Source organism: Ovis aries, chromosome 21 (assembly GCF_016772045.2).
Source record: "Ovis aries strain OAR_USU_Benz2616 breed Rambouillet chromosome 21, ARS-UI_Ramb_v3.0, whole genome shotgun sequence".
In the NCBI taxonomy this organism is placed as follows: Eukaryota; Metazoa; Chordata; class Mammalia; order Artiodactyla; family Bovidae; genus Ovis; species Ovis aries.
Window position 1 is genome coordinate 25,829,643 of NC_056074.1, and position 24,342 is coordinate 25,853,984.

The 24,342-nt window shown below is 47.8% G+C and overlaps 1 protein-coding gene across 3 annotated transcripts; it reads right to left on the reverse strand.

Moving 5' to 3' along the window:
- Positions 1 to 19,253, reverse strand: HEPACAM (hepatic and glial cell adhesion molecule). Of its 3 annotated transcripts, none has more exons than XM_012101841.4 (7): positions 18,798 to 19,253; positions 6,529 to 6,870; positions 5,314 to 5,595; positions 4,920 to 5,019; positions 3,771 to 3,844; positions 3,402 to 3,472; positions 1 to 2,205 (listed from the first exon to the last, which is right to left on the reverse strand). In XM_012101841.4, the coding sequence occupies exons 1-7, from the start codon at positions 18,880 to 18,882 to the stop codon at positions 1,903 to 1,905; spliced, it is 1,257 nt and encodes a 418-aa protein (XP_011957231.1). In that variant the 5' UTR covers positions 18,883 to 19,253; the 3' UTR covers positions 1 to 1,902. The 3 variants fall into 3 exon arrangements, with proteins under 3 accessions (XP_011957231.1, XP_042094357.1, XP_027815485.1); XM_042238423.1 differs by having other exon boundaries at positions 3,615 to 3,844; XM_027959684.3 differs by having other exon boundaries at positions 2,079 to 2,205; positions 3,402 to 3,844.
- Positions 19,254 to 24,342: the final 5,089 nt, after the last annotated feature.

Genomic DNA, 24,342 nt, shown 5'->3' on the forward strand with positions numbered 1-24,342 from the left:
TTCATTTCATCAAAAGTTTATTGAGCATCCAGAATGTGCTAGGCACTCTGCTAGATGCCAGTAATACAAAGATGAAGATCAAAACAAAACAAAAACAAAACCACTGCCTTGTTCCACCCCCTCCCCCTATTTAAGACAGATTTGACTTGAGCCTGGGAAGCCGACCCCTCAGGGATGCAGCACTGGGGATTAGAGTACAGCTTGCCCTCATCTCGCCTTAATTGTCACCCTTGCTTCTCCAGGTTGACTGGGATGTACCTGTCTGAGACTACATCTTGCATCTCCCACCTGCCTGAGCAACTTGTGGCGGGGGGGGGGGGTGTTCCCCCCCCACCCTGCCCCGCACACATCGTCTCCTAGATCAGGCACCTGGGAAAGTAAGGTGAGCAGTTCTGGGGTGAGGAAGCAGAACTGCAAAGGCATACCTGCACAGATGAGCCTGGAGAAGTGCACAGGGGCAGGGAGCTGGGAGGACCACGACCTGCAGGTTATGAGGGGAGGAGGGAGTCAACTAGAAATGTTGCTGCCCTTGGGCTGGGACAAAACTTGTCCTACGTGGAGTGGTGGGGAACTGGGACCTCGGGAGGTCTTCTGTGGGATGGTGCAGGGTCCGAGCTGGAGCTCAGGAAGCTGAGGAGGGACCAGAGATGCACTAGAAGTATCAGGGAAGAGAGGTCAGCACACACAGAGGGCTTCTTCTGCATCATTTTAATCGCCTTCTATCTTCACAAGGTAGATGACTGTCTTGCCTCCAAACTGTGCAGGAAGTGGTGGCGGCATGGACGTGGCCTAGCTAGACAGTGGACCAGTCTCTCCATATTCTGCCGGTTTGTGTAATTAGGGAGCCTGCCCTGGCCTGTCTCCTGGGCCCTGCACACCCGGGAGCAAGGCAGGTGAGAGGCCTGAGACCAAAGATTCCATCCGGCCTCTAAGACGCAGTGGTGGGTGGGGAGAGCAATGAGCATCTTTCTCCTTCCACTATTTCTGGGGAGAGTCGAACTTCATCTTCCTAAACCTTCAGGAAGCTCGACAACCTTTCCTGGGGACAATGATTGTTTGAAAGGCTTATTTTGTGCAAAGCCAGGGAGAACCAGTAGATAGGAGGGGTCAAAAGACAGATCCTCACTTGATTTAGCTTTCTGGGTCTGGGAATGAGTGAGGAGCCCCTTCTCTAGGGACTAGAGATGAAAAGAATGCTGGGCACGCTGCTGAAGTGGGCTTTGGGAGGAGGCCAAGCCTAGGAGGCTTGAATCCTTTGCTCTGGCTAGACCCGGGTTGTGGGAGGGGCAGGTGGCAAAGAAATGCCCTTGAACCCCTCCCTGGCCAACTGGTAGGTACCCAGGTCCCAGATGCCTGAGAAGGGTGCCCCAAGGTCCTGTCTTCCCGGTGATTCTCTGGGCTCCCCCTTAGGTCAGGACAACTGTACCTTTGAGGCAAGTGGCCTCTCTAGTCTGGACTTGCTGAGAAAGTTCCCCAGGAACCAGGAGTTCGTTCCTGGAGAGCAAGGGGAGAGGGTGGGTGGGAAGCATAAATGCGTCCTAGGAAGGACACAGGATAGTCATCGGGGTTAGGTTACTGATGTTAGTTTCCATAAGCCTCTCCGGGGATTGGGCCGTAAATTTAATAATCTATATGGTCCTAAGAGGGCATAACCCACACCCACTGAGAACACAGCCAGTGATCAGGGAGCAAACGCACCTCGATTTCACAATCTGGTCCACCCTCCGCCATTCCCGCCTCGTCCCCGGACTCCGCAGGCTCACAGTCGTCCCCGCGCCCTATCCTCTTGCCCGGCGGGACCTCGCCTAATCCCTCGCCCCTCGCGGGCCGCAGCCCCGCTGCCCCGCCCTCCCCTGGACGCGGGCCTCGGTGTGCGGGCGCCTCCGGAGGACGCCAGGAGGCTCAAGCGCTGATCTCCACCGGCCCGGCCTCGTCTTGCTCGCGGATCAGGTGCACGCCCGCAGTCCGCAGTGTGCGAGAGGCGCTGCGCGAGCGGCCAGGCGAGCCCGGGGCCCGGGGCGGCGACGAGTGCGTCCGGCCGGTGGCGGGGGAGCGCGCTGGGGAGCGCGGGTAGCGGCGGGCGGAGCGGATGGGTAGCCCGGGAGACCGGCCCGGCACGGCCGGGGACACGGAGTAGCCCGGCGGGCCGGGCTCCGCCGCGCTCCGAGGCTCCGGGGCGGGGTTCTCCTCAGGCTCCGGGGAATCCTGCAAGGATAGTTGCCAGGAGGGCTCAGCGGACAGCTGGCCAGGGCTGGGAGCACGCCTGGTGTTCCAGGGCCCTGGGAATACCGAGGTGAAAGAGACACAGTCCCCTTCACACTCTGATCTCCTGGAAGGCTGCAGACCTATGTCTGGTTTCTCTTGCAACTTAGGACACAAAGCTGTGGTTTTCCCAGTAGTCATGTATGGTTGCGAGAGTTGGACTATAAAGAAAGCTGAGCGCTGAAGAATTGATGCTTTTGAACCCTGGTGTTGGAGAAGACTCTAGAGAGTCACTTGGACTGCAAGGAGAGACAACCAGTCTATCCTAAAGGAAATCAGTCCTGAATATTCATTGGAAGAACTGATGCTGAAGCTGAAACTCCAATACTTTGGCCACCTGATGCAAAGAATTGACTCATTGGAAAAGACCCTGATGCCGGGAAAGATTGAAGGCAGGAGGAGAAGGGGATGCCAGAGGATGAGATGGTTGGATGGCATCATCAACTCAATGGACATGAGTTTGAGCAATTTCAGGGGAGTTGGTGATGGACAGGGAAGCCTGGCGTGCTGCAGTCCATGGGGTTGCAAAGAGTCGGACACAATTGAGCGACTGAACTGAACTGAAGGACACTTAGCATGGTGCCTGGCACATAATAGGTGCCCATTAAATGTTGAAATGCATTAAACTGAGTGCTTTGACCACTTATTCTCCGCTTTCCACCTGCCTTGGACAGCATGGGACAGAGTTGGTTGTGGAACAGCTGGGAAGTCACCCAAAGCCCGTGTCCAGAGATCTGGGTTTGAAGGCTAGTACTGCCACCAATTGGAGAAGGAAATGGTAACCCACTCCAGTATTCTTGCCTGGAGAATTTCATGGACAGAGGAGCCTGGCAGGCTACAGTCCATAAGGTTGCCAAGAACACAACTGAGCAACTAACCCACAGACACACACTGCCACCGATTTACTTGTTTGATTCTCAACAAGTCATTTACCCTATTTTATTATACAAAAATAATATAATAGGGTAAAATGATTTTTACCCTATTTTTCTCATCTCTAAAGTGGGGATGACAGAAATATTTCTCAGGGTTATTCTGAGTCCTAGAAAGGGATGCCAACATAGCAGGGCTACGGTAGCACCAGAACATGGCAGGGACTGATGGGGTGTTCGTGGGGCACTTAGCCCGGAGCTGCTTACCTTGTCTTTCAGGACATAGAGTGCCACGGGGTTCTTCCGTTCCTGTTCTCCACTTCGTGGGAGGGTGTCTGCTGCACAGGGCAAAGAAGGGGGCAGCTGGCGCAGGTCCAGAACCCTTTCCACCAGCCAGCACCTGTACTCCTTGCTTCCCAGCGGGCAGTCGGGGTCCCGCCACAGCCTCCACCGAAGGATCCGCCATCCCCGGGGTCCTACCTTGGCTGCTCCTCTCCCTGCTCTGCAGTCTTCGTGCAGTTGGTGGAGGAAGGGGCCCTGCAGAGCTGGCTTCCTTGTCGCCCAGATCTGCCTTTTCCCAGCAGCCCACTGCTCTGAGTGACGATGGGATGGGTGAGTGGGCGGCTGGGAGCTCACCTTCAGGTTTCAGGCGGTCATCACTCTGATCCATATACTCCATGGAGTTTTGCTTCTCCAGCTTCCTCTTCTTCCTGCAAATCAACCCAGCACCTGGTGAACACAGCTGCTGAGTGTGAGCAGAAGTTCTGGGCATGGGGACACAGTGGGGCAGTATCTGATGGCCATAAATGAGGCAGTGTAATAGGAAGACGGGCTGGGTGTGGTGGGATGGGGTATATCTCACCTAGGTTTGCAGGCTGAGTCTGGCCCTGGCAAGTCATTTAACTCATCTGAGTATCTGTAAACTGCAGAGACTCACACTAAGATAATCACACTGAAAGGTAGTGCGCTAACCACACAGGGCCTGACTCACAGAAGGTGATGTGCAAGTGAAACCATTATTAACAATGCTGGGATTGTTGGGGTTGTGAGCACAGGATGTAATTCCATATACAATGCATGCATTGGTAAGATGGATCTCCTGGGAAGAGCTTTGGGCCCTGGGAGGAAAGGCATTTAAAGAGACTAAGAAGATGGGGACTTCCTTGGTGGTCCAGTGGTTAAGACTTTGCCTTCCAGTGCAGAGGGTGTAGGTTCGATCCCTGGTTGGACAGCTAAGATCACACATGCCTTACAGCCAAAAAAAACAAAACATAAAACAGAAACAATATTGTAACAAGTTCAATAAAGACTTTAAAAATGGTCCACTTAAAAAAAAAGGTGTTTGTTTTTTTAAAAAAATAAATAAAGAGACCAAGAGGAGCTTAGTGGTGGTCCAGTGAATGGTTAAGAATCCACCTTGCAATTCCGGGGACACAATTTCAAACCCTGGTCTGGGAAGATCCCACATGCCTTGGGGCAACTAAGCCCATGTGCCATGACTACTGACTCAATGTGCTGCAACTACTGAAGCCCCTGCACCCTAGAGCCCACGTTCTGCATCAAGAGAAGCCACCACAAAGAGAAGTCCACCCACTGACACTAGAGAGTATCCCCCCACTCACTGCAACATGGGAAAGCCCATGTGTGGTAATTAAGACCCAGCACAGCCAAAAATAAATACAAATAAATAAATAATTTTAAAAGAGAGAGAGAGAGACTAAGGAAAGAATGGAGCTCGGGGCTGGGGTGTGTAGAAGGATTAGGGAGGGGAACTTGGAGAGTTACCCAGACTTTTTGGAGGGTTTCCAGCAGGCGCAGACAGTCACCAAGGTCACAAGGAGGAAGATGCCTCCTGTGGACAAGATGATGTAGAGGGAGCTTCTTCCTAGGGAGAGAGGGAAGCAGAGAGGTTGGAGAGACTTCAAGGTGAGCAGTGGGTGTGGGGAGGAGAGAGCTCCCTGGGGCTGAAAGAAGAGAAAAGGAGCCCCAGGCAGCAGGGCTGGCCAGTGGTGGAATTTCCCCGGAGCTCACTCCCACCAATGGCTGTCCTCCAGGGAGACCTGGCCCATGTCCGCCTCTCTCCCACTCCAGTGGCACTCTGTCTGGGATGTCCTCATACTCTTGTGGGCACCTGTCTCTCAGGGTTGTGAGTCCCAAGGGAGGGCAGCGGGAGACTCACGGTACACGGTGATCTTGACGGGCGGGCTGCGGCCCTGGCTGATGGGGTTTTCCACCACACAGCTGTACAGGTCGTCATCCTCCATGAGCACGCGCGTGATGGTGAGCACCTTTTGGTCTGGAGACAGGAGCATCCGAGAGTCGTTGAGGAGGGGCTTGCCGTCCTTCAGCCAGGTGTAGCTGGGTTTGGTGCCGTTCTCGTGCGAGCAGTTCAGGGTGAAGGCCTCACTGAGCTCCAGCACCGTGGTTGATGCTACTAACACCTGTGGCCTTGAAATGGGCACTGAGCCCGGGGTTGGGGGAGCCTGTGAGCCAGGGGCCAAAAAGCATCTCCCTTCCCCTTCTTAACTACCCACTTTCCAGCTTGATCTGTGGTCTTCAGAGGTCTCAGTATAGCTTTTTACCACCACCCACCCACCCATCCACCTATATATCCATCCATCCATCCATTTATTCATTTATTTACCCACTATTTATTGAGGGCCTAATTGAGCGCAGGGGGTACAATGCAGAACAAGACAGCCACGGTCCCTGCCCTTCTGGACTTTCCCTTCCTTTCTTCCCAAATACCTTTCTGAGATGTCTTAAGCTGACCAGCCTGGAAAATATTTTCAGTGGGCTAAGTTCAGGTCTGTATGTTTTAAGCTGCTAAGTTGTGTCCGACTCCTTGCAACCCCGTGGACTGTAGCCTGCCAGGCTCCTCTGTCCATGGGGATTCTCCAGGCAAGAGTACTGGAGTGGGTTGCCATTTCCTTCTCCAGGAGATCGTCCTGACCCAGGGATTGAACCCAGGTCTCCTGAGGCTCCTGCATTGCAGGTGGATTCTTTACTGCTGAGACACAGGGGAAGCCCCAAATAGGTTCAGATATTGACTCTCACTTACTAGTTGAGTAGACTTGGTCAAATTATTCAACCTCCTTGTGCCTCAGTTTTCTCATCTTGAAGCAAGGCCAGTGATATTAACTATCCCTAGATTACTATAAGCATTAAATGAGTCAATATAGGCAAAACCTAACAATCATTTCTGGCTCATAGTAAGCACGCTATACATGTTAGCTATGGTCTATTGGCCAGTCTCCAAGGTCCAGTTGCCTCACTCTCTGCTCGCCAGTGGCTCTTGTGTGGGTTTTCCTGGGGTCTAGCTAGGGTACTGGGTGGACCCTGCCCCCCACCCAAGCTGCTGGTACCCCTGCTCCTTCCCTGCCCGAGACTTTACCATCTACAGTGAGGTTGATGGTCTTCTCCCCGGTGAAAGTGTCATCAGTGATGGAGATCTCGACCTCGTAGGTGCCCTCGTCGGCCAGTTGCAGGTCACTGAGAAGCAGGGAGCCGTTTTCGAAGAGGCGGATGCGGTCTCGATAATCAGGCCGCAGGGTGCCAATGACCTCTGTGCCGATGGACTGAACCACGGTCACTGGCTTGTCCCGTTTGAGCTGCCACTTGACCACGGGCTTGTCACTGCTGGTGCTGCTATACTGCACAGAGAGCAGGGCGGCCTTCCCCACCGTGCCATGGATCAGGCGCACCGGGCTGGTGATGTTCACGCCTTCCAGGGGCTCTGTGAACAGAAGCCCACAGAGAGAGGGCAATGTCAGGCCCTGGCTCCTTACCCCATTCTCATTTCTGATTCCTCTGGTCTCTCCATGCCTCACCATGCTGGGCTCTTCACTTCCTAACAGTTCTTCCTTTTTCCAAGCCAAAAGGCAATGAAACTAAAAGGTTAGTTGTGCAGATCAAAGCAAATTAAATTTAATAAACATATCCAACCCATTTGGGGAACAAGTGCTTTGTTAGGTAGTGAGCTCCTCATCTTTAGAAGCAATCAAGGAAAGGCCAATTGAATATTCATTCCCCTCTCTGTGCTTTCATTTTCTCCTCTGAATAATGAGGTAGTAGGACCAGATAATCTGCAACCTGACGTTCCAATCCTGACTTTCTATCATCATGTGTCAAGAATGTTATAATAAAAAAAAACCTTTAGGTTTGGAAGACACTACCGCATGATGAAAGCCACCATAGTCATGAATATTATATACTTGTCATTGAGGGGAGTCTCAATTGTGGGGGGAGTTAGAATGGAAAAAACCAAGTATTTTCAAATTTTCTTATTAAAGGTATTTTTGTTCCCCAAAACCCTATATAAATTGAAAAGAAATGAAACCCTATATAAATTGAAAAGAAATGAAACTTAGTTCTAGCTCACTTGATTTAGTCAAAGAGGTGGTGAAGACCTGAGTCCTGTCCTTCCCAGGATCTCGGGGCGCTGCTAGGGAATATTCTATGGCTCCATGCATCAGACTGAAATCTGATTGACCTCATGATACTTAAGATTTCTCCAGCTCTTGGTTTCTGGGATTATATAGATGGGATTTCCTGCCTAGCAGGTGCTAGGTCCCAGGCTTGGTTTGACTTAGAAACACAAGCTTTCAAACTTCCCAGGCAAATAGGGTTTGGTGTAGGTGACTTGAAGTGGCTCTGAAAATAATCAGTGAGCTTCATTAAGGGCCAGGATGGGAACATATACCCTCCTTCTCAGGACCCAATCTGAAGCAGTGGGGTCAGCACATGAGGGTGATGTATGCAGAGCCACCCTGGGGTTTAGCAACCCCAAGCTCCTTGGTTCTCATTTCTTCTTTCCAGGACGCTGGGCTATGACAGTCCCAGCCTCAAGGAAAAGTGGAATGGATTTCCCTCCCTGCTTCTTTTTTCTTGGACTCTCCCTTGAGTTTCCCCTGTGTCTACTCTGTCTCGTCACATATAAGGTCCTAGTAGTGCTTTTGGCGAAGAGCAAAGGAGAAAAGGAAAGATAGAAGCATCTGAATGCAGAGTTCCAAAGAATAGCAAGAAGAGACAAGAAAGCCTTCTTCAGTGATCAATGCAAAGAAATAGAGGAAAACAACAGAATGGGAAAGACTAGAGATCTCTTCAAGAAAATTAGAGATACCAAGGGAACATTTCATGCGATGATGGGCTCGATAAAGGACAGAAATGGTCTGGACCTAACAGAAGCAGAAGATATTAAGAAGAGGTGGCAAGAATACATGGAAGAACTGTACAAAAAGATCTTCATGACCCAGATAATCATGATGATGTGATCACTCATCTAGAGCCAGACATCTTGGAATGTGAAGTCAAGTGGGCCTTAGAAAGCATCACTACAAACAAAGCTAGTGGAGGTGATGGAATTCCAGTTCAGCTGTTTCAAATCCTGAAAGATGATGCTGTGAAAGTGCTGCACTCAATATGCCAGCAAGTTTGGAAAACTCAGCAGTGGCCACAGGACTGGAAAAGGTCAGTTTTCATTCTAATCCCAAAGAAAAGCAATGCCAAAGAATGCTCAAACTACCACACAACTGCACTCATCTCACATGCAAGTAAAGTAATGCTCAAAATTCTCCAAGCCAGGCTTCAGCAATACGTGAACCATGGACTCCCTGATGTTCAAGCTGGTTTTAGAAAAGGCAGAGGAACCAGAGATCAAATTGCCAACATCCGCTGGATCATGGAAAAAGCAAGAGAGTTCCAGAAAAACATCTATTTCTGCTTTATTGACTATGCCAAAGCCTTTGACTGTGTGGATCACAATAAACTGTGGAAAATTCTGAAAGAGATGGGAATACCAGACCACCTGAGAAATCTGTATGCAAGTCAGGAAGCAACAGTTAGCACTGGACATGGAACAACAGACTGGTTCCATATAGGGAAAGGAGTACATCAACGCTGTATATTGTCACCCTGCTTATTTAACTTCTATGCAGAGTACATCATGAGAAACGCTGGACTGGAAGAAACACAAGCTGGAATCAAGATTGCCGGGAGAAATATCAATAACCTCAGATATGCAGATGACACCACCCTTATGGCAGAAAGTGAAGAGGAGCTAAACAGCCTCTTAAGTGAAAGAGGAGATTGAAAAAGTTGGCTTAAAGCTCAATATTCAGAAAACGAAGATCATGGCATCCGGTCCCATCACTTCATGGGAAATAGATGGGGAAACAGTAGAAACAGTGTCAGACTTTATTTTTCTGGGCTCCAGAATCACTGCAGATGGTGACTGCAGCCGTGAAATTAAAAGACGCTTACTCCTTGGAAGAAAAGTTATGACCAACCTGGATAGTGTATTCACAAGCAGAGACATTACTTTGCCGACTAAGGTCCGTCTAGGCAAGGCTATGATTTTTCCTGTGGTCATGTATGGATGTGAGAGTTGGACTGTGAAGAAGGCTGAGCGCCGAAGAATTGATGCGTTTGAACTGTGGTGTTGGAGAAGACTTTTGAGGGTCCCTTGGACTACAAGGAGATCCAACCAGTCCATTCTGAAGGAGACCAACCCTGGGATTTCTTTGGAAGGAATGATGCTAAAGCTGAAGGTCCAGGACTTTGGACACCTCATGCAAAGAGCTGACTCATTGGAAAAGACTCTGATGCTGGGAGAGATTGGGAGCAGGAGGAGGACCCAGGATGAGATGGCTGGATGGCATCACTGACTCGATGGACGTGAGTCTGAGTGAACTCCGGGAGATGGTGATGGACAGGGAGGCCTGGCGTGCTGCGATTCATGGGGTCGCAAAGAGTTGGACATGACTGAGTGACTGAACTGAACTGAATTGAGTGCTTTTGGGATGTCTTGCCCCCTTCAAGTTTGCTCTTTCTACCAATTTGTTTATTTATTTTTGCTGCATGATGCAACATGTGGGATCTTAGTTCCCTGACCAGGGATCGAACCAGGGTCCCCTGCAGTGAAAGCATGGAGTCCCAACCCAGAACTGCCAGGGAATTCCCTCTTTCTCCTAGTGTAAATTTGATCCTTCTGGGGACTTCCCTGGTGGTCCAGTGGCTAAGATCTCCCACTCCCAATGCAGGAGGCCTGGGTTCCACCCCTGGTCGAGGAACTAGATCCTGCCTGCCAACTAAGACCTGGTGCAGTCAAATAAATAAATATTTAAAAAACAAAAAATAAACTTGGTTCTTCTGGATAAAACCACTGGAGAAGTTACTGCATATGGATCACCTTGGGCCTCAGCCTCCTCTTGGTGGGTGCCTTCCCCGTGTCTGTGAACGAGTCGTGCCCCTGAGTCATAGGGGTGTACGTAGGCATGTTCAGAAGTGGAGGGTGCAGTCTTTCCCAGAAGCTGACAAAGAGCATTTTCTGCAGAGCAAACACTGTTTCCCAAAATCTAGCCAAAACTGGAGTTGGTTTTAAGGTCAGGGTCCCACAACTTTCAAGGGACACAGAGAACTAGGACAGGTGCCAAGGAAGGACACAGAAGCGAGGAAATGGCTAATGGTGCAAATAAAAGGAACTAAAACTCTTCAACCTTGAGAAACGATTAACTTAATCATCGTCCTCAAGTCTCAAAAGCATCGTTAGGTAGAAAAGTCTCCGTTCCCGCTGGAGGCTGAACAGAAGGAAATTGACCTCGCTGCAAGATGTCCCTGCCAACTTAAATGGCCACACGGATCAGGGAGGTGGCCCTCGTCAACTAGGATTTAAACCTACTATGACATCAAAGAATGTCAAACTTTAACATATAAGAATGTACCTGCCAATAGCCTTAGGGGCCCTTAATAGCCACTTTCTTAAACCACCATCTGTTCATTTCTATGTGCCCTTTTTGGTGGGCAAAGGTTTTCTATTACCAGTATTTGCCTTAAATTTACCTTTTAAACATATCAGTGAGAGGGGTTTCCCTGGTGGTCCAGTGGCTAAGACTCCTCTCTCCCAATACAGGGGGCCTGGCTTTGATCCCTGGGTCAGGAAGATCCCCTGGAGGAAGGCATGGTAACCCACTCCAGTATTCTTGCCTGGAGAATCCCATGGACAAAGGAGCCTGGCGGGCTCTAGTCCCTGGTGTTGCAAAGAGTCAGACATGACTTAACGACCAAGCACAGCACAGCCACAGCACAGGGAACTAGATCCCACATGCCACAACTAAGAGTCCGCATGCAAATAAGAGTTCACATGTCACCGCTAAGAGTCTGCATGCGACAACTAAAGATTTCATGTGCTGCAGCTAAGACCCGGTGCAGCCAAATGTTGTTCAGTCACCGAGTTGTGTCCGACTCTTTGTGATCCCATGGACTGCTGCAAGCCAGTCCATGTCCTTCCCTGCCCTTCACTATCTCCCAGAGTTTACTCAGACTCATGTCCATTGAGTCAGTGATGCTGTCTAACCATCTCAAAAGCATTCATGAGATACTGCGAAACATGTTATACCTAATCCACACACTCTGACACTCCGGACTGCAGGTATGTCCCTTTTTAACTGAAAGGCTTTTTCTTTTGTTTGGATCTGTCTCTATAGGAAGTCCCTCCTTCCCTTGGGCTAGCGTAGATACCCTTATTTGGGCTTCCTGCAACTCTATTATTTCTTTTTTGAGGTGTGGTGACCAGAACTGCATACAATAACCCAAAGGCAGCACACAGCACGGTTTTCTTTTTCTTTTTGGCTGCACTCCACAGTATGTGGGGCCTTAGTTCCCCAACCAGGAATTGAATCCACATCCCCTGCATTGGAAGGCAGAGTCTTAACCACTGGACTGCTCGGGAAAGTCCCATATGCCATAGTTTTCTAAAAGCAAAAAATATTACTTTTTGCTCTTCATTTTTATTTTTATTATTCTGAATGAATTAATAATAATGAATATTAAATGCTCTGAGAAAACAACACCCCTCCTCTGCCCCTATTGTAGAGGAGCTTCACTGTTGGGGTGACTGTGTTAGAGTTTTCTCTTGTTACTACGTTGAGGCCTACAAGAGTGTGAACTCATTTTAAGTGTCAATCACTCATGAATATAAGGGAAAATCAGGATACAGAAATTGTGAAGAAGGCCCTTGGGATCCAGGAAGAGAGGGGTAGCTTTTTTCCTATACTGTAAAGAAAGCAAATGTTCAGTAACATGTACCTAGCTAATAAGTATAAAGATAGCACACAGAGATACACCATGCTTTGGATAGGAGTAATCATTAATGTTAAGCTCTCAATTCTCCAAAGCTGGCTTATAAATTTAATACAATACTGATCAAAATCCCAAGAGATTTATCCTTGGCACAATAGACAAGTATATCAACAGAACAGAATGAAGAGTTCGAAAACAGACTTAAACATGATAGCTTGACTTTTTATTTTTGGTGTGAGGGTTGTGGGATCTTAGTTCCCCAACCAGAGACTGAACCCTTGATACCTGCAGTGGAAACCTGGAGTCCTAACCACTGAACCACACGTGACATGCAGTGAAGTGCAGAAAGGATTTTTTTAAATAAATAGTGCTGGGCCACGTTGGAATAAAAATGAATTTTGGTCCTTACCTCACATCTCACACAAATACCAATTCTAGGTGGATTGTAGATCTAAATGTGAAAGGCAAAACAATGTTTTAAAAAGAAAACACAGGAGAATATCTTTGTGACTTGAGGACAGACATAGATTTTTCGACAGGACACAAAGGTGGTACCCGTAAAAGACGAAAATGATACAGTGGACAATAAAATTAAGAGCTTCTGGTCATCAAGAGACACCATTTAGAGAGTGAAAGGCAAGCTGTACAGTGGGAGATCACTCCCACTTTCCAGGTGGCGCTAGCTGTAAAGAATCTGCCTGTCAATGCAAGAGACAGAAGAGATATGGGTTTGATCCCTGGGTTGGGAAGATCCCCTGGAGGAGGGTATAGCAACCCAATTCAGTGTTCTTGCCTGGAGAATCCCATGGACAGAGGAGACTGGCAGGCTACAGTCCACAGGATCACACAGAGTTGACACGACTGAAGCGATTTAGCACACACACACGCACAGTGGGAGATAGCTGTAATACATATATCCTATAAATGACTCATATCCAATATATGTATTTTAAACTTCTACAAATTACCACTTTTAAAAAAATCTAGGAAACTCAAAAGAAAATAGACAAAAGACTTGGATCAGGTATTTCACATAAAAGGATTTTCAAATAGCTGATAAGTATATGAAAAAGACACAACTGCATTCATCATTATAGATTTGCAATTTAAAACCATAATTTAATGCCACCTCATACTAGGAAAGCTAAAATGAAAAATAGAAGATTCAGTTATTGGTGAATATATGGAACAAACATCTGGGACTCTCAGTCAGGGGTGGTGGGAATGTGGCTTGATATAACCACTTCTAAAAACTCTGGCTATGTCTACTAAGCCGAAGCGCATATACATAACTCGGCAAATTCTACTCCTGGGTATATCTGTTCACCAAAAGTCATCTACTAGAATGTTTTTAACAACTTTGTTCATAAAGGCCCAAACTGTTAACAACCAAAGTGTCTATCAAAATTGAATAGGTAAACAAATTTTGGTATATTTATACACTGGAATACTATATAGCACTGAGATCAAACAAGTTACAATTTCAACAACATGCATGAATCTTACAAATTTGGTGTTCAGTGAAAGAAACCAGGCTTAAAAGAATGCATAGATATAATCACACTTTCATGAAGTTCAAAGACACACAAAATTAATCTGTATTAGAAATTAGTATACCACTGTGACCCTGGAGGGCAGGCAATAGTAATGATATAGTATGGAGGTGCTTCTCAGGTACTGAAATATTCTTTTCCATGACCTTGGGGGCTAATTAAATGGATTTATTCACTTTTTAAAGGTTCATAAAACTGTATCCTTAGGCAAAATTGCATGTTCCTGTATATAATCTTTAATTGCAATTTAAAAAAAATACAGCACCTACAATATGGAAGGTGATCTTAGAACGCAGAGGGTGGAACCTAGGCAAGGGACTCCTTCCTAATGGGAGCCTAGAGGACGGACTGGCTCCCAGAGGATCCCAGAGAGTAACATCTTGCAAATCAGATTATCTAGATGTATGGTATGTTGTGTTTATGATTGTAAATTAGTATCCTAGCCTCTAGAAAAGCTGTGTTGGAAAGTTCCAGGAATAGGGCTGTGACGAATTTAGGGAAGCCTCCTTAGTTCGTATTAGGTTCAGAGCATCAAGGACTAAGTGCTACTTGCCTGAGGCAAGTAAAGTGGTTGCTGCCAGAAGGGAGTATTGTTGCTGTTCAGTCGCTCAGTCTTGTCCGACTCTCTGCGACCCCATGGTCTGCAGCAGGCCAGGCTTCCCTGTCCATCACCAACTCTTGGAGCTTGCTCAAACTCATGTCCACTGAGTCGATGATGCTGTCCAACCATCCCATCCTCTGTTGCCCCCCTTTTCCTCTTGCTCTCGATTTTTCTCAGCATCAGGGTCTTTTCCAATGAGTCGGCTCTTTGCATCAGGCAGTCAAAGTACTGGAGTTTCAACTTCAGCATCAGTCCTTCCTATGAATATTTAGGGTTGATTTCCTTAATGGCAAGGGGTTAAGGCAGATCTCTGGGAGCTAGAGTCATATGGTCCAGGCCACCCTTTTAGTGCCAACCTTAAAGATATATCTCCCAGCCTCCCTTGCAGTTAAGTATGGCTGTGTCACTACTGATTTCTACCCAATAGTACTAGTAAAAGTGGTAGATTCCACTTATAGGCTGGTATACTCCTTCCTTTTTTTTTTTCTCCTTCATCCTCTACCTAAAAGAAATAGAGATAAATCTCACACTGACCATTGGAAACACATGTGAAAGTTGATAGAGCTCCATGAGCTTGGTCTCTGGAAAACCTCATGGAACAGCCTTTGTTCATACCAGGCCTTGCTTGAAATGGTACTGACTACTCCAGGGTTAATGCCAGGAGAACTTAAATGTTGGAATTTATTTGTCACAGAAGCTGACATTTTCCTAATAGATTGAGGATGGCAGAAACTCCTCATAGAATCTCAGCCCTTATTGCTTTTGAATCCACAGCAGTACAATGGCCTGACCCTACACTTACCTCTTACCTATCTTAGTTTGTAACTAATATCTTATAAGCATACTTTAAATTTAGAATTTTTTGTTATACTTTTTTTTTTTTTTTTGACTGTGCAGCGTGTGGGATTTAAGTTCCTGGACCGGGGATTAAACCTGTGCCCCTGCAGCAGAAGCACGGAGTCTTAACCATTGAACCACCAGGGAAGCCCCTTGTTAAATAATACTCAGTTCCATTATCTCTCACAGAAGTTCCTTTTGTTTCTGCCTAATCACAGTGACTGACAAGATCCTTCCATAATTTTTTCTTTACCATATGATGCCCTGAAAGAGCTTAGGGACACCTCTGATTTGTACAAATCATTGTACATTTCCTATTGCCGGTACACTGCCTCCTACCGTTAGCTCTCATTCCCTCCATTCATTGTAATTTCCACTGACACTGCTCTCACTAAGGCAAATGGTAACCTCATGGCCACATCAGATGGGCTCTTTCAGGTCCTTATTACACCAGATTCCTTGATACATTTGATGTCAACTCTCTGAGAATATCCCGACTCCCTTCACTTTCTGGACACCACAGTCTTCAGGATGTCCCTCTGTCTCTCCGATTGTTATGCGCCTCCTCAATGGGCTTTTGTTCTCTGTTTTCCTCTGCAAATCTTGGGATTCCTCAGATTCACACAAACTTAGAGAATGAACTTATGCTTGCTTGGGGGAAGGGATAGTTAGAGAGTTTGATCGACATATACACACTGCTCTATTCAAAATGGGTAACCAACAAGGATCTACTGTATAGCTCAGGAAACTCTGCTCAATGATATGTGGTAGCCTGGATGGAAGGGGAGTTTGTGGGAGAATGGATACATATATATGTATGGCTGAATCCCTTCACTGAAGCTATCACAACATTGTTAACTGGCTATACTCCAACACAAAAAGGTAAAAAAATAAAAAAGTTTGCATTGGTTTTAAAAAAAGTCTTAGGGTTCCTCAGTGTTCCATATTCAGCTCATTTATTTATTTATTCTGTTTTAAATCTCACCTCTTAGCTGACAGCTTCCAAATACCACTTCCCAACCCTCCAGTTTTAGGTTGTTCAACATTTCCCCACAAATGTCTCACAGCCATTTCAACCTCAACATGAGTAACACTAATCATTATATCTCCCAATCTTGCCCCATTTTTAAATTTAATGTTTTACACAGAAACCCTACCTCCTTCCCTAGATTCTTTAGCTTCCTATCAATCACTAGGTCCTGATTTTCCCTCCAAAATATTATCTCATTATCCTTCCCTCCCTCCCTCTTTACTCTAATTCCAGCCTGGTTCATGTCTCTCTTGAACTATTGCAGTAGCCTCGTTATGGGTTGACTTGTGCCCCCTATAATTTATGTCTTGAAGTCCTGATCCCAAGTATTTCAGTGTGTGTGTCCTCAGTCAGTTTCCTTAGCAAGGTTTACATAGCTCACCTAACTCCATTCACTCTTTCCTCTCCAGAAGGAGTGACTGACTGGGCTGCTCCTAACACTTCAAAAGTGTCTGACTCTTTGCGACCCTGTGGATTATACCCCGCCAGGCTCCTCTGTCCATGGAATTCTTCAGGCAAGAATACTGGAGTGGGTTGCCATTTTCTGCTCCAGGGGATCTTCCCGACTCAGGGATCAAACCCACATCTCTTACGTCTCCTGCACTGGCAAGTGGATTCTTTACCACTGAGCCACTTGGGAAGCCCCAAGTATCTCAGAATGTGACCTTATTTGGTATTCAGGTCATTGTCAAGGTAACAAGCTAACACTGGAGGGAGTGGGCCCCCAATCTAAGATGAAAGTGAAAGTTGTGTCTGACTCTTTGCTACCCCATGGACTGTAGTCCATCAGGCTCCTCTGTCAATGGAATCTTCCAGGCAAGAATACTGGAGTGGATGGCTATTTCCTTCTCTAAGGGATCTTCCCGATCCAGGGACTGAACCCAGGTCTCCTGCACTGCAGGCAGATTCTTTACTGTCTGAGCCACCAGGGAAGCCCAATCCAAGATGACTGGTGTCCTTACAAAAAGAAGAAATATGAATATACATACAAGCACAGGGAGAACGCCATGTGAAGATTAAAGTTAACCTGTCACAGCCAAGGAACTACCCAAAGACAGCAGAGAGGCCTAGAGTAGAACCCTGCCTAGCACCTTAGGAGGGTGTACAGACTTTCCACCACCTTGATCTTGACATTTTACCCTCTGGAACTGTGAATCAACACACTTCTGTTATTGAAGTCATCCAGTTTGTGGTTCTACCAAATGGATACAGCCTTCCTTTCCTATCTTGCCTCCAGTTTTGCTCCAACGCCTCCGCGCAGAGTGAGAGATCTCTGGCCCTGCAGGTTCCCAGACTGAAAACCATTCTGTGCCCTCCCCCAGCGCCCATTGTTTGCAAATTATCTTCCAGTTTCCTTAGCAAGGTTTACATATCTCACCTAACTCCGTTCACTCTTTCCTCTCCAGAAGGAGTGACTGACTGGGCTGCTCCTATCACGCGATACCATTTCAAGCTGTTGACCTTGGCCCATTTTCCTAACTATAATGCTCACTCCCACACCTACCTGTTTTTCTCATCCTTTAAAATTCAGTGCAGACACTCCCAAGTAGCTTCCCCTGATATTCCCCTACTCGTATCCTGTACCACCAGCACCAGCTTCCTGATGGTGTAGGTGACCTCTCTCTGTCTCTCTGACTCCTAGTAGTCTCTGCATTTTATTAAAATGATTTCTTCATCTGTTTGCCCAATGAAACTGTATATTCCTAGGCTCTCTGGAAGAGCTTGTGTGTGTGCACACGCATGTGCGCTCAATCACTCAGTTGTATCTGACTCTTAGTGACCCCATGGACTGTAGCCCGCCAGTTTCCTCTGTCCATGGAATTTTCCAAGCAAGAATACTGGAGTGGGTTGCCATTTCCTACTCCAGGGGCTCTTTCTGACCCAGGGATCGAACCCGAGTCTCTTGCGTCTCCTGCATTGGCAGGCGGATTCTTTATCACTGAGCCACCTGAGAACCCCATGTGTGTGTGTGCACATAAGCACATATGTATTGAAAATCAGATCATTTCTGCAAGAAGTTGGTAGGGGGCAGTACAGAAGATAGGTGTGTCTGTGGCGTGCCTGAGTTACAGATAGGTTGGCGTTACTGTCCCAAGCCAGGAGACTCATTATCTCCAAAGCTTCTTTCATCTCCCTTGCCTGTTTTACACCCAGAGAAGCCAGGGTGTGGGGTTGAGGAGGCACAAAACCAAGATTTCCCCACTCTTCCAAGCCCCACCATAATACCGACTGGGGATTATAAAGAATGCCTGACTGGCCCACGCCAACAAGACGTCCCATAAGCAATGGCTCGTTGCCCTCCATCTAATGTACTGAATGCCGTGGGAGCTCCAAAGTCATGCAGGCTTTGGGGGCTGGGGGGCAGGGGCCAGGCAGGAGGCATGCAGAATGAAGAACTACATTCAACACGAATGCCTGAATTCACTGAGCCGCTTCCCACGGTGGCTGGGCGTTCTCCCCTCCTCCCGCCCCAGAGGCCTTCTGGCCCTCAGCTCCCCCCTCCCTCTCCTTTGAAAGCCCCGGGCCCCTTCTGCAGACCCTGTCCTGCCCTCTGGTTCTCTTACCTGTCTGGATCAGAAGCAGGTAGACAAAAGGAGCGAGGCGCAGCGCACTGAAGGCTCTGGACGGGGCTTCCCTTTCTCTCTTCATTTTGGGTGGCGTTCTCCAGCTCTGGTGCAGACAATTAGCATGATTTCTCCACTCTGGGCACGTCCCTTTGTACCACTCGGAGTTTCTCTGCCCGGACACAACCCTGCCAAGTTCTCTCTGAATACACAGAGCTCTGTGTGTTGCTGGACTTGTTCTTTCCTCTCTTTCAGACCTGGCATTTTCTAGTTTCAAAGCCCTGCATCCAGGGTTGGGAAGAGGGTATCTGCTTGGAAGACCATCTCCAGCACAGCTTCCAGTCGGAGGGGTCCCAGCAGTTCTTCACCTGCCTGAGCTGAACCCCACTGCCAGGGGGAGATGAGAATCTGGGCCCAGGGAGGGAACTGGTATCCACACTAAACTGGAACTTGTGTGTCCCAGCAAGTCCTGCCTCCACCTCTTGCTCCTCGTTCCTGCGAGGGAGGGTACCCGCCAGGGACACACCTCCAATAAACTCTGAAAAGGCAGGGAGAGGAGTCTTTTGAAAGCTTGGAATGAGAGATTCCAGAAACAGCTGAATAATCTGCCCCTCTTCTACCCCAAAACAAGAAGATTGGAAAATGGCTTGAATTGTATTATTATCATAGCTGTCAAGTTTGGGCTTCTCCCTCCTATCATAGAATCTTGTAGATGCTGGGGATCTTTTTCCAGTAGCTACTCTGCTCAATCCCCAGCCTCCAGTCCATTTTCTAGAACATGTCAGAGCAAAGATGATGGTAATACCCCAAAAGCCTGGGGTTCGGCCACCAGCTACAGCCCAGCCTAAGTCTTGAGGTGTGATGAAGAAAAGCACCCTAGCCCTGCCCTGACCCCCCATTACCACCTCCACAGCTTCTCCTGCAGGTCGCCAATGGAACACTTGCTTGCTCACTGTGTGATCTGGGGCAGACAGCCGTTCAACCTTGTTAACTCTCCAATTTCACATCTGTAAACGGGGTTGGGGGGGCAGTAGCTTCCTTGTAGAAACTGTTGAGAGGATTGATGAAGATTTAGTACAGTGGAGTGCCTAGAAAATTCTTTGTTGAGGAGGTGATATGCGAATGTTTGTGCATGTGTGCATCTCAGTCACTTCAGTCGTGTCTGACTTTTCATGATGCTATGGACTGTCGCCTGCCAGGCTCCTCTGTCCATGGGATTCTCCAGGCAAGAATACTGGAGTGGGTTGCCGCGCCTTCCTCCAGGGGATCTTCCAGACTCAGGGATGGAACCCGCATCTCTTGAGTCTCCTGCATTGGCGGGCGGGTTCTTTACCACCAAGAACACCTGAGAAGCCCTGGAGAGGTGGTATTTTAAACTTAAAAGAAAAATCTTCTAATTCCTTTAGGGATTTTTATGTCTTGGTGAGACCAAAGTTTACAACTCCTCCTCTTAGCTGTCTCTAACACTGGAACTCTGGTCGTAATTTTATAAGTGTGGAAGTTATCTTTCAAAGTATTCTTTTTATATACTAGAGAAAGCCTGTGTGAGCAGGTTTCTATTTTTAAAAAATTTTTATCTGAGTATAGCTGCTTTACAATGCTGTGTTAGTTTTTACTGTACAGCAGAGAGAATCAGTGACATGTATCCATATATCTCCTCTTTTGGGGATTTCCTTCCCATCTAGGTCACCACAGAGCATTGAGTAGGGTTCCTTGTGCTATACAGTCGGTTCTCATTGGTTATCTATTTCATACATAGTATCAAGTCAGGTTTCTAGAACTGAAGATTTAGAGAATGGTCCATCTGAGCCGAAGAATGGGGGAAAAGAAGTGGACAGCATTGGTTTTGAACGTCACAGAGGAACTCCAAAAAATATTCTGAAATACAGAAATCAGGTTTTTTTTTCCTTTTGCATCTCTATGATTGCAACTTCTTCCTAGACAGCTTATGGCACTTGTCTGCCTCTGGTAGAGTTAGTGGAGTTTCAGCAGGAATACAATGAAAAAGAGAAAGGCAATATTCAGCTTCTGACATTTAAAATAGTAGTTTAGAGTCAGTAGCAAGATGAAAGGCTTGAAAGCCAGTCTTCGTAAGGAGCTAAAGGATATTTTAATTTCTTTTATCTGTTCATTTGATATATCATGGAGAGCAGGCTATGGACCGGATCGTTCTTTAGCGTAGAAATGGCCTCTTTTGCTTATGATGATTAGACCTGAAGGCTTATTGTCTGAGGTGAAAGGATATGAGGGGCTCCCAGGTGGCTCAGTGGTAAAGAACTCTCCTGCCAATGCAGGAGACATAAGAGATGCATGCAGTCTCCATCCCTGGGTGGGGAAGGTTCCCTGGAGGAAGGCATGGCAACTCACTCCAGTATTCTTGCCTAAAGAATCCCATAGACAGAGAAGCCTGGCAAACTACATGGGGTCCGTGGGGTTGCAAACAGTCAGACATGACTGAAGCAACTTAGCACAAAAGGATATGACCTTCAGGAAATAGAAAGCCTGAAGTCTGCCATTTTCAGCCTGAAGGATTATGGGAAGAGAACTGTGACAGAAGGCAGAAGCAAGAAATAAGTTCTCCCCCCGACCCTCATCCCAGGGATGAACCTCAGGCTCCTTACCCCCACACAGAATACACGAGTGCCCCCAAAGAGCCGCACACTTCCTGAGGGGACCCAGAGGTGCTGGAGAGAAAGAATCAGCAGAAGGCAGAACAGGGAGGGAAGGGGCTGCACTGGGTAGGCGAGGCCAGGCCACCAACTGCCCCTCAGACCAGGGAGCAACCGAGACTTGAGCAGAGACCAGTGGGAGTCCTGAAGGCCGCACAGGTCCCCAGGCACTGTCTCCTCTGCTGTCACAAGGAGTCCTAGGCCACACAGGTGCTGTGGGAAACAGATGGGCTCCAGGCTAGACATTGACAACTGGCCTCCTATCTGCATTTCGTGGGGCACAAAGAAATGGGCTTCAGGCTGGATACTTACAGCTCTTTAGCATTTCTTGAGACAAGAGATAGGTGGGCTCCAGTTAAGGCATTTACAGTCAGCCTCCTGTTTGCCCTCCGAAGTGGAAGCAACAAAAGAAACAGGGTAAATAGCCAATGTTTGTCTTTTATAAACACCTTAAGGTAATAATCACAGCAATAGTCAAGGTAATAGTCATGGCAAGGACAAAGAGAGGCAAAGCCCTGTTTTAATAAATGATTAAGGGATCTCCGTGTCCCCCTCTTTTGGGACAAGGGAGACACTACACATGCACCAAAAGGCTCCTTGTGGGTCAGAAGTCAAGAGACAATGCCAGGCCATAAGGAGTCTTGCTCCTCCCAGAAGCCTTCACTTGGAGATCCGTCTTGGCTGAGGGGGGTGTGCACACCCAGGGGAGTGTCCCAGGGTAGGTCAGGTGCAGAAAAAGAAACCAGATAACTGGCCTGAAGGAAGACAAAGACCCCGAAGACCTGCCTGATATGAATGACTTAACCGCCCACCTCTTGACTTCACCCCGCCTCGCTAGAGGGGATGCCCACACCCTTCCTCTCTGGGTGTGCATCCCCGTCTTGTTTCTGTCTTAACTAATCAAACCATTTCTCTGTGTGCTCTCCAACTTGTTCTTGTGCTGCGTCTCTAATAATAAACTTTGTACCTGCCTCTGTGATAAATACATTTTTCAGTGGGGGCAAAGATCCAGGAAAAAATAGCTTCTAGCCTGTAGCCCTTGCTGGTCTGGTGGCTAGGATTCCTGGTTCTCATCTAAGCTACCCAGGGTCAATTCCTGGGCAAGGAATTAAGATCTCACTTCACAAAACCACTCACTGTTGCTTCGCCAAGATCACAGCTACACTCACCCTAAACCTTCTCAGAGAGGAGCTGGGTTAGGGGTGGAAACTGAAAAGACTGATTGATCCAAGCAGAGGCTAAGCTATGGAGACACGGGTTTGATCACTGGGTCGGGAAGATACCTGGAGGAAAAAATGGCAACCCACTCCAGTATTCTTGCCTGGGAAATCCCGTGGACAGAGGAGCCTGGCAGGCTACAGTCGGTAGGGTCACAAAGAGCCAGACATGACTGAATGACTGACACGCACACACACAGCCCTACAGAACCTCATATCATCTGCTTCTGGGCTCTTCTCTCTTCAAGGACAGAGAAGGACAGTGTCATCGACCTCTGAAGCCCTACTGTGTTATACAGGGTGGGGCACGTAGTAGGTACTCAGCAGACAGTTGCTGAACACTGAATGGGAGAGAACCTGTGGGGGTGGGGGGATTTCTCAAGCAGCTGGGTAGATAAGTGGCAGCTGTGTGTGAGGGGGCTGGACCAGAGGAGGGACAGTGAGGAGGGCACCAAATAGCAACTGCAGAGAACAGAGCAGGGTGTGAACACACAGGAGGAATTCCTTGGTGAATTCCCAGAAATAACTGGAACGTACTTTGAGGGTGGCCACTGATCTACTAGGCAACTGGGTCACAAAGACATAGGTAACAGCCCAGTCAACTTGGTCTCGTACACGACACGTGACGGCGATCTCACTTGCCCTGGTTGATCCTGTTTTAACCTCCCACCTGCCCTGACTGACCCTGTTTTAACCTCCCGGGCATCCCCTGGGTTTTTCCCTGCGGGTGTGTCTGTTCCAGCTAATTGTTGATGAGTCAGGCTGAGGTTTTGTGTTTTATCGGTAGGGATATCCTGATTATAAATATTACATGTCTTTAACTTTGAAAGTATATTTGTACTGGTCAATCGGCATGTCCCTCTTTGGGATCAGAAAATATGGTTACTGTGGCCATCTCCTCATTAGCCTGGGAGACCTCTTTGGGGCCCAGGCTGTAGCTCTTTATTCTTATGGGTCTCCTCCCAGGACCCAGTTCTGAGAGCTGCATAATGTGGCTGTTAAACAATGGTGGAGACACACCTCTTGACCGATGGCAGCCAAGGCCCCATGCCCCTTCCTCCTCTGAGCACTTGAGCAGATGCATTTCCACGGGCATCTTCCTCTCCTGAGCTGCTCAACTCAGTCCTCTGGCCCTTCTGTTGCCCACGGTGTATTCAGGCCACTCTTATTCGGCACCCACTCTGGGATTCTGACCCGGCCCCGCCACCCTCCACCCCGCACTCATGGCGGCCCTGGCCTGCTGTTCTCAGGCCCTGTCCTGAACAACCAGTGGTCCTGCAGCTTGGAATGGAAACCTTGCCCCAACACACACACACACACACACACACACACACACCCCTCCCTGCTGGCTTAAACTCAGAAGTGTTCCATTCTCCAGAATGGGAGGCACTGTTTTCGACTGAGTCACCACCTTATACAGACCTCTGTGAACTGCGGAGAAAAAAATCAAGCTGACTGGGGAATTTATAAAATGATCTCTGTCCTTGAAGAACTGAAGGTCTAGCAGGAATGGCAGAACAATGAGAGCGACAGACTCACCACACTGCTAGAGACACTTAGGATGACCTTGTCTCACGTCCTCATTTCTCAGATGAGGGATTAAGGGACAGAGACATTAAGGAATTTTCCCAGAGTTAACCTGCTATTTAACAACAAATG

What these genes read in the sequence shown, in the direction of transcription:
- HEPACAM (XM_042238423.1), bottom strand. Translation starts at nt 18,882, where the DNA reads ATGAAGAGAGAAAGGGAAGCCCCGTCCAGAGCCTTCAGTGCGCTGCGC. An exon ending in CGTCAAGATCACCGTGTACC is followed by an intron (nt 5,020 to 5,313) that starts GTGAGTCTCCCG and finishes CTCTCTCCCTAG; the next exon opens with GAAGAAGCTCCCTCTACATC. An exon ending in TCTATGTCCTGAAAGACAAG is followed by an intron (nt 2,206 to 3,401) that starts GTAAGCAGCTCC and finishes CTATCCTTGCAG; the next exon opens with GATTCCCCGGAGCCTGAGGA.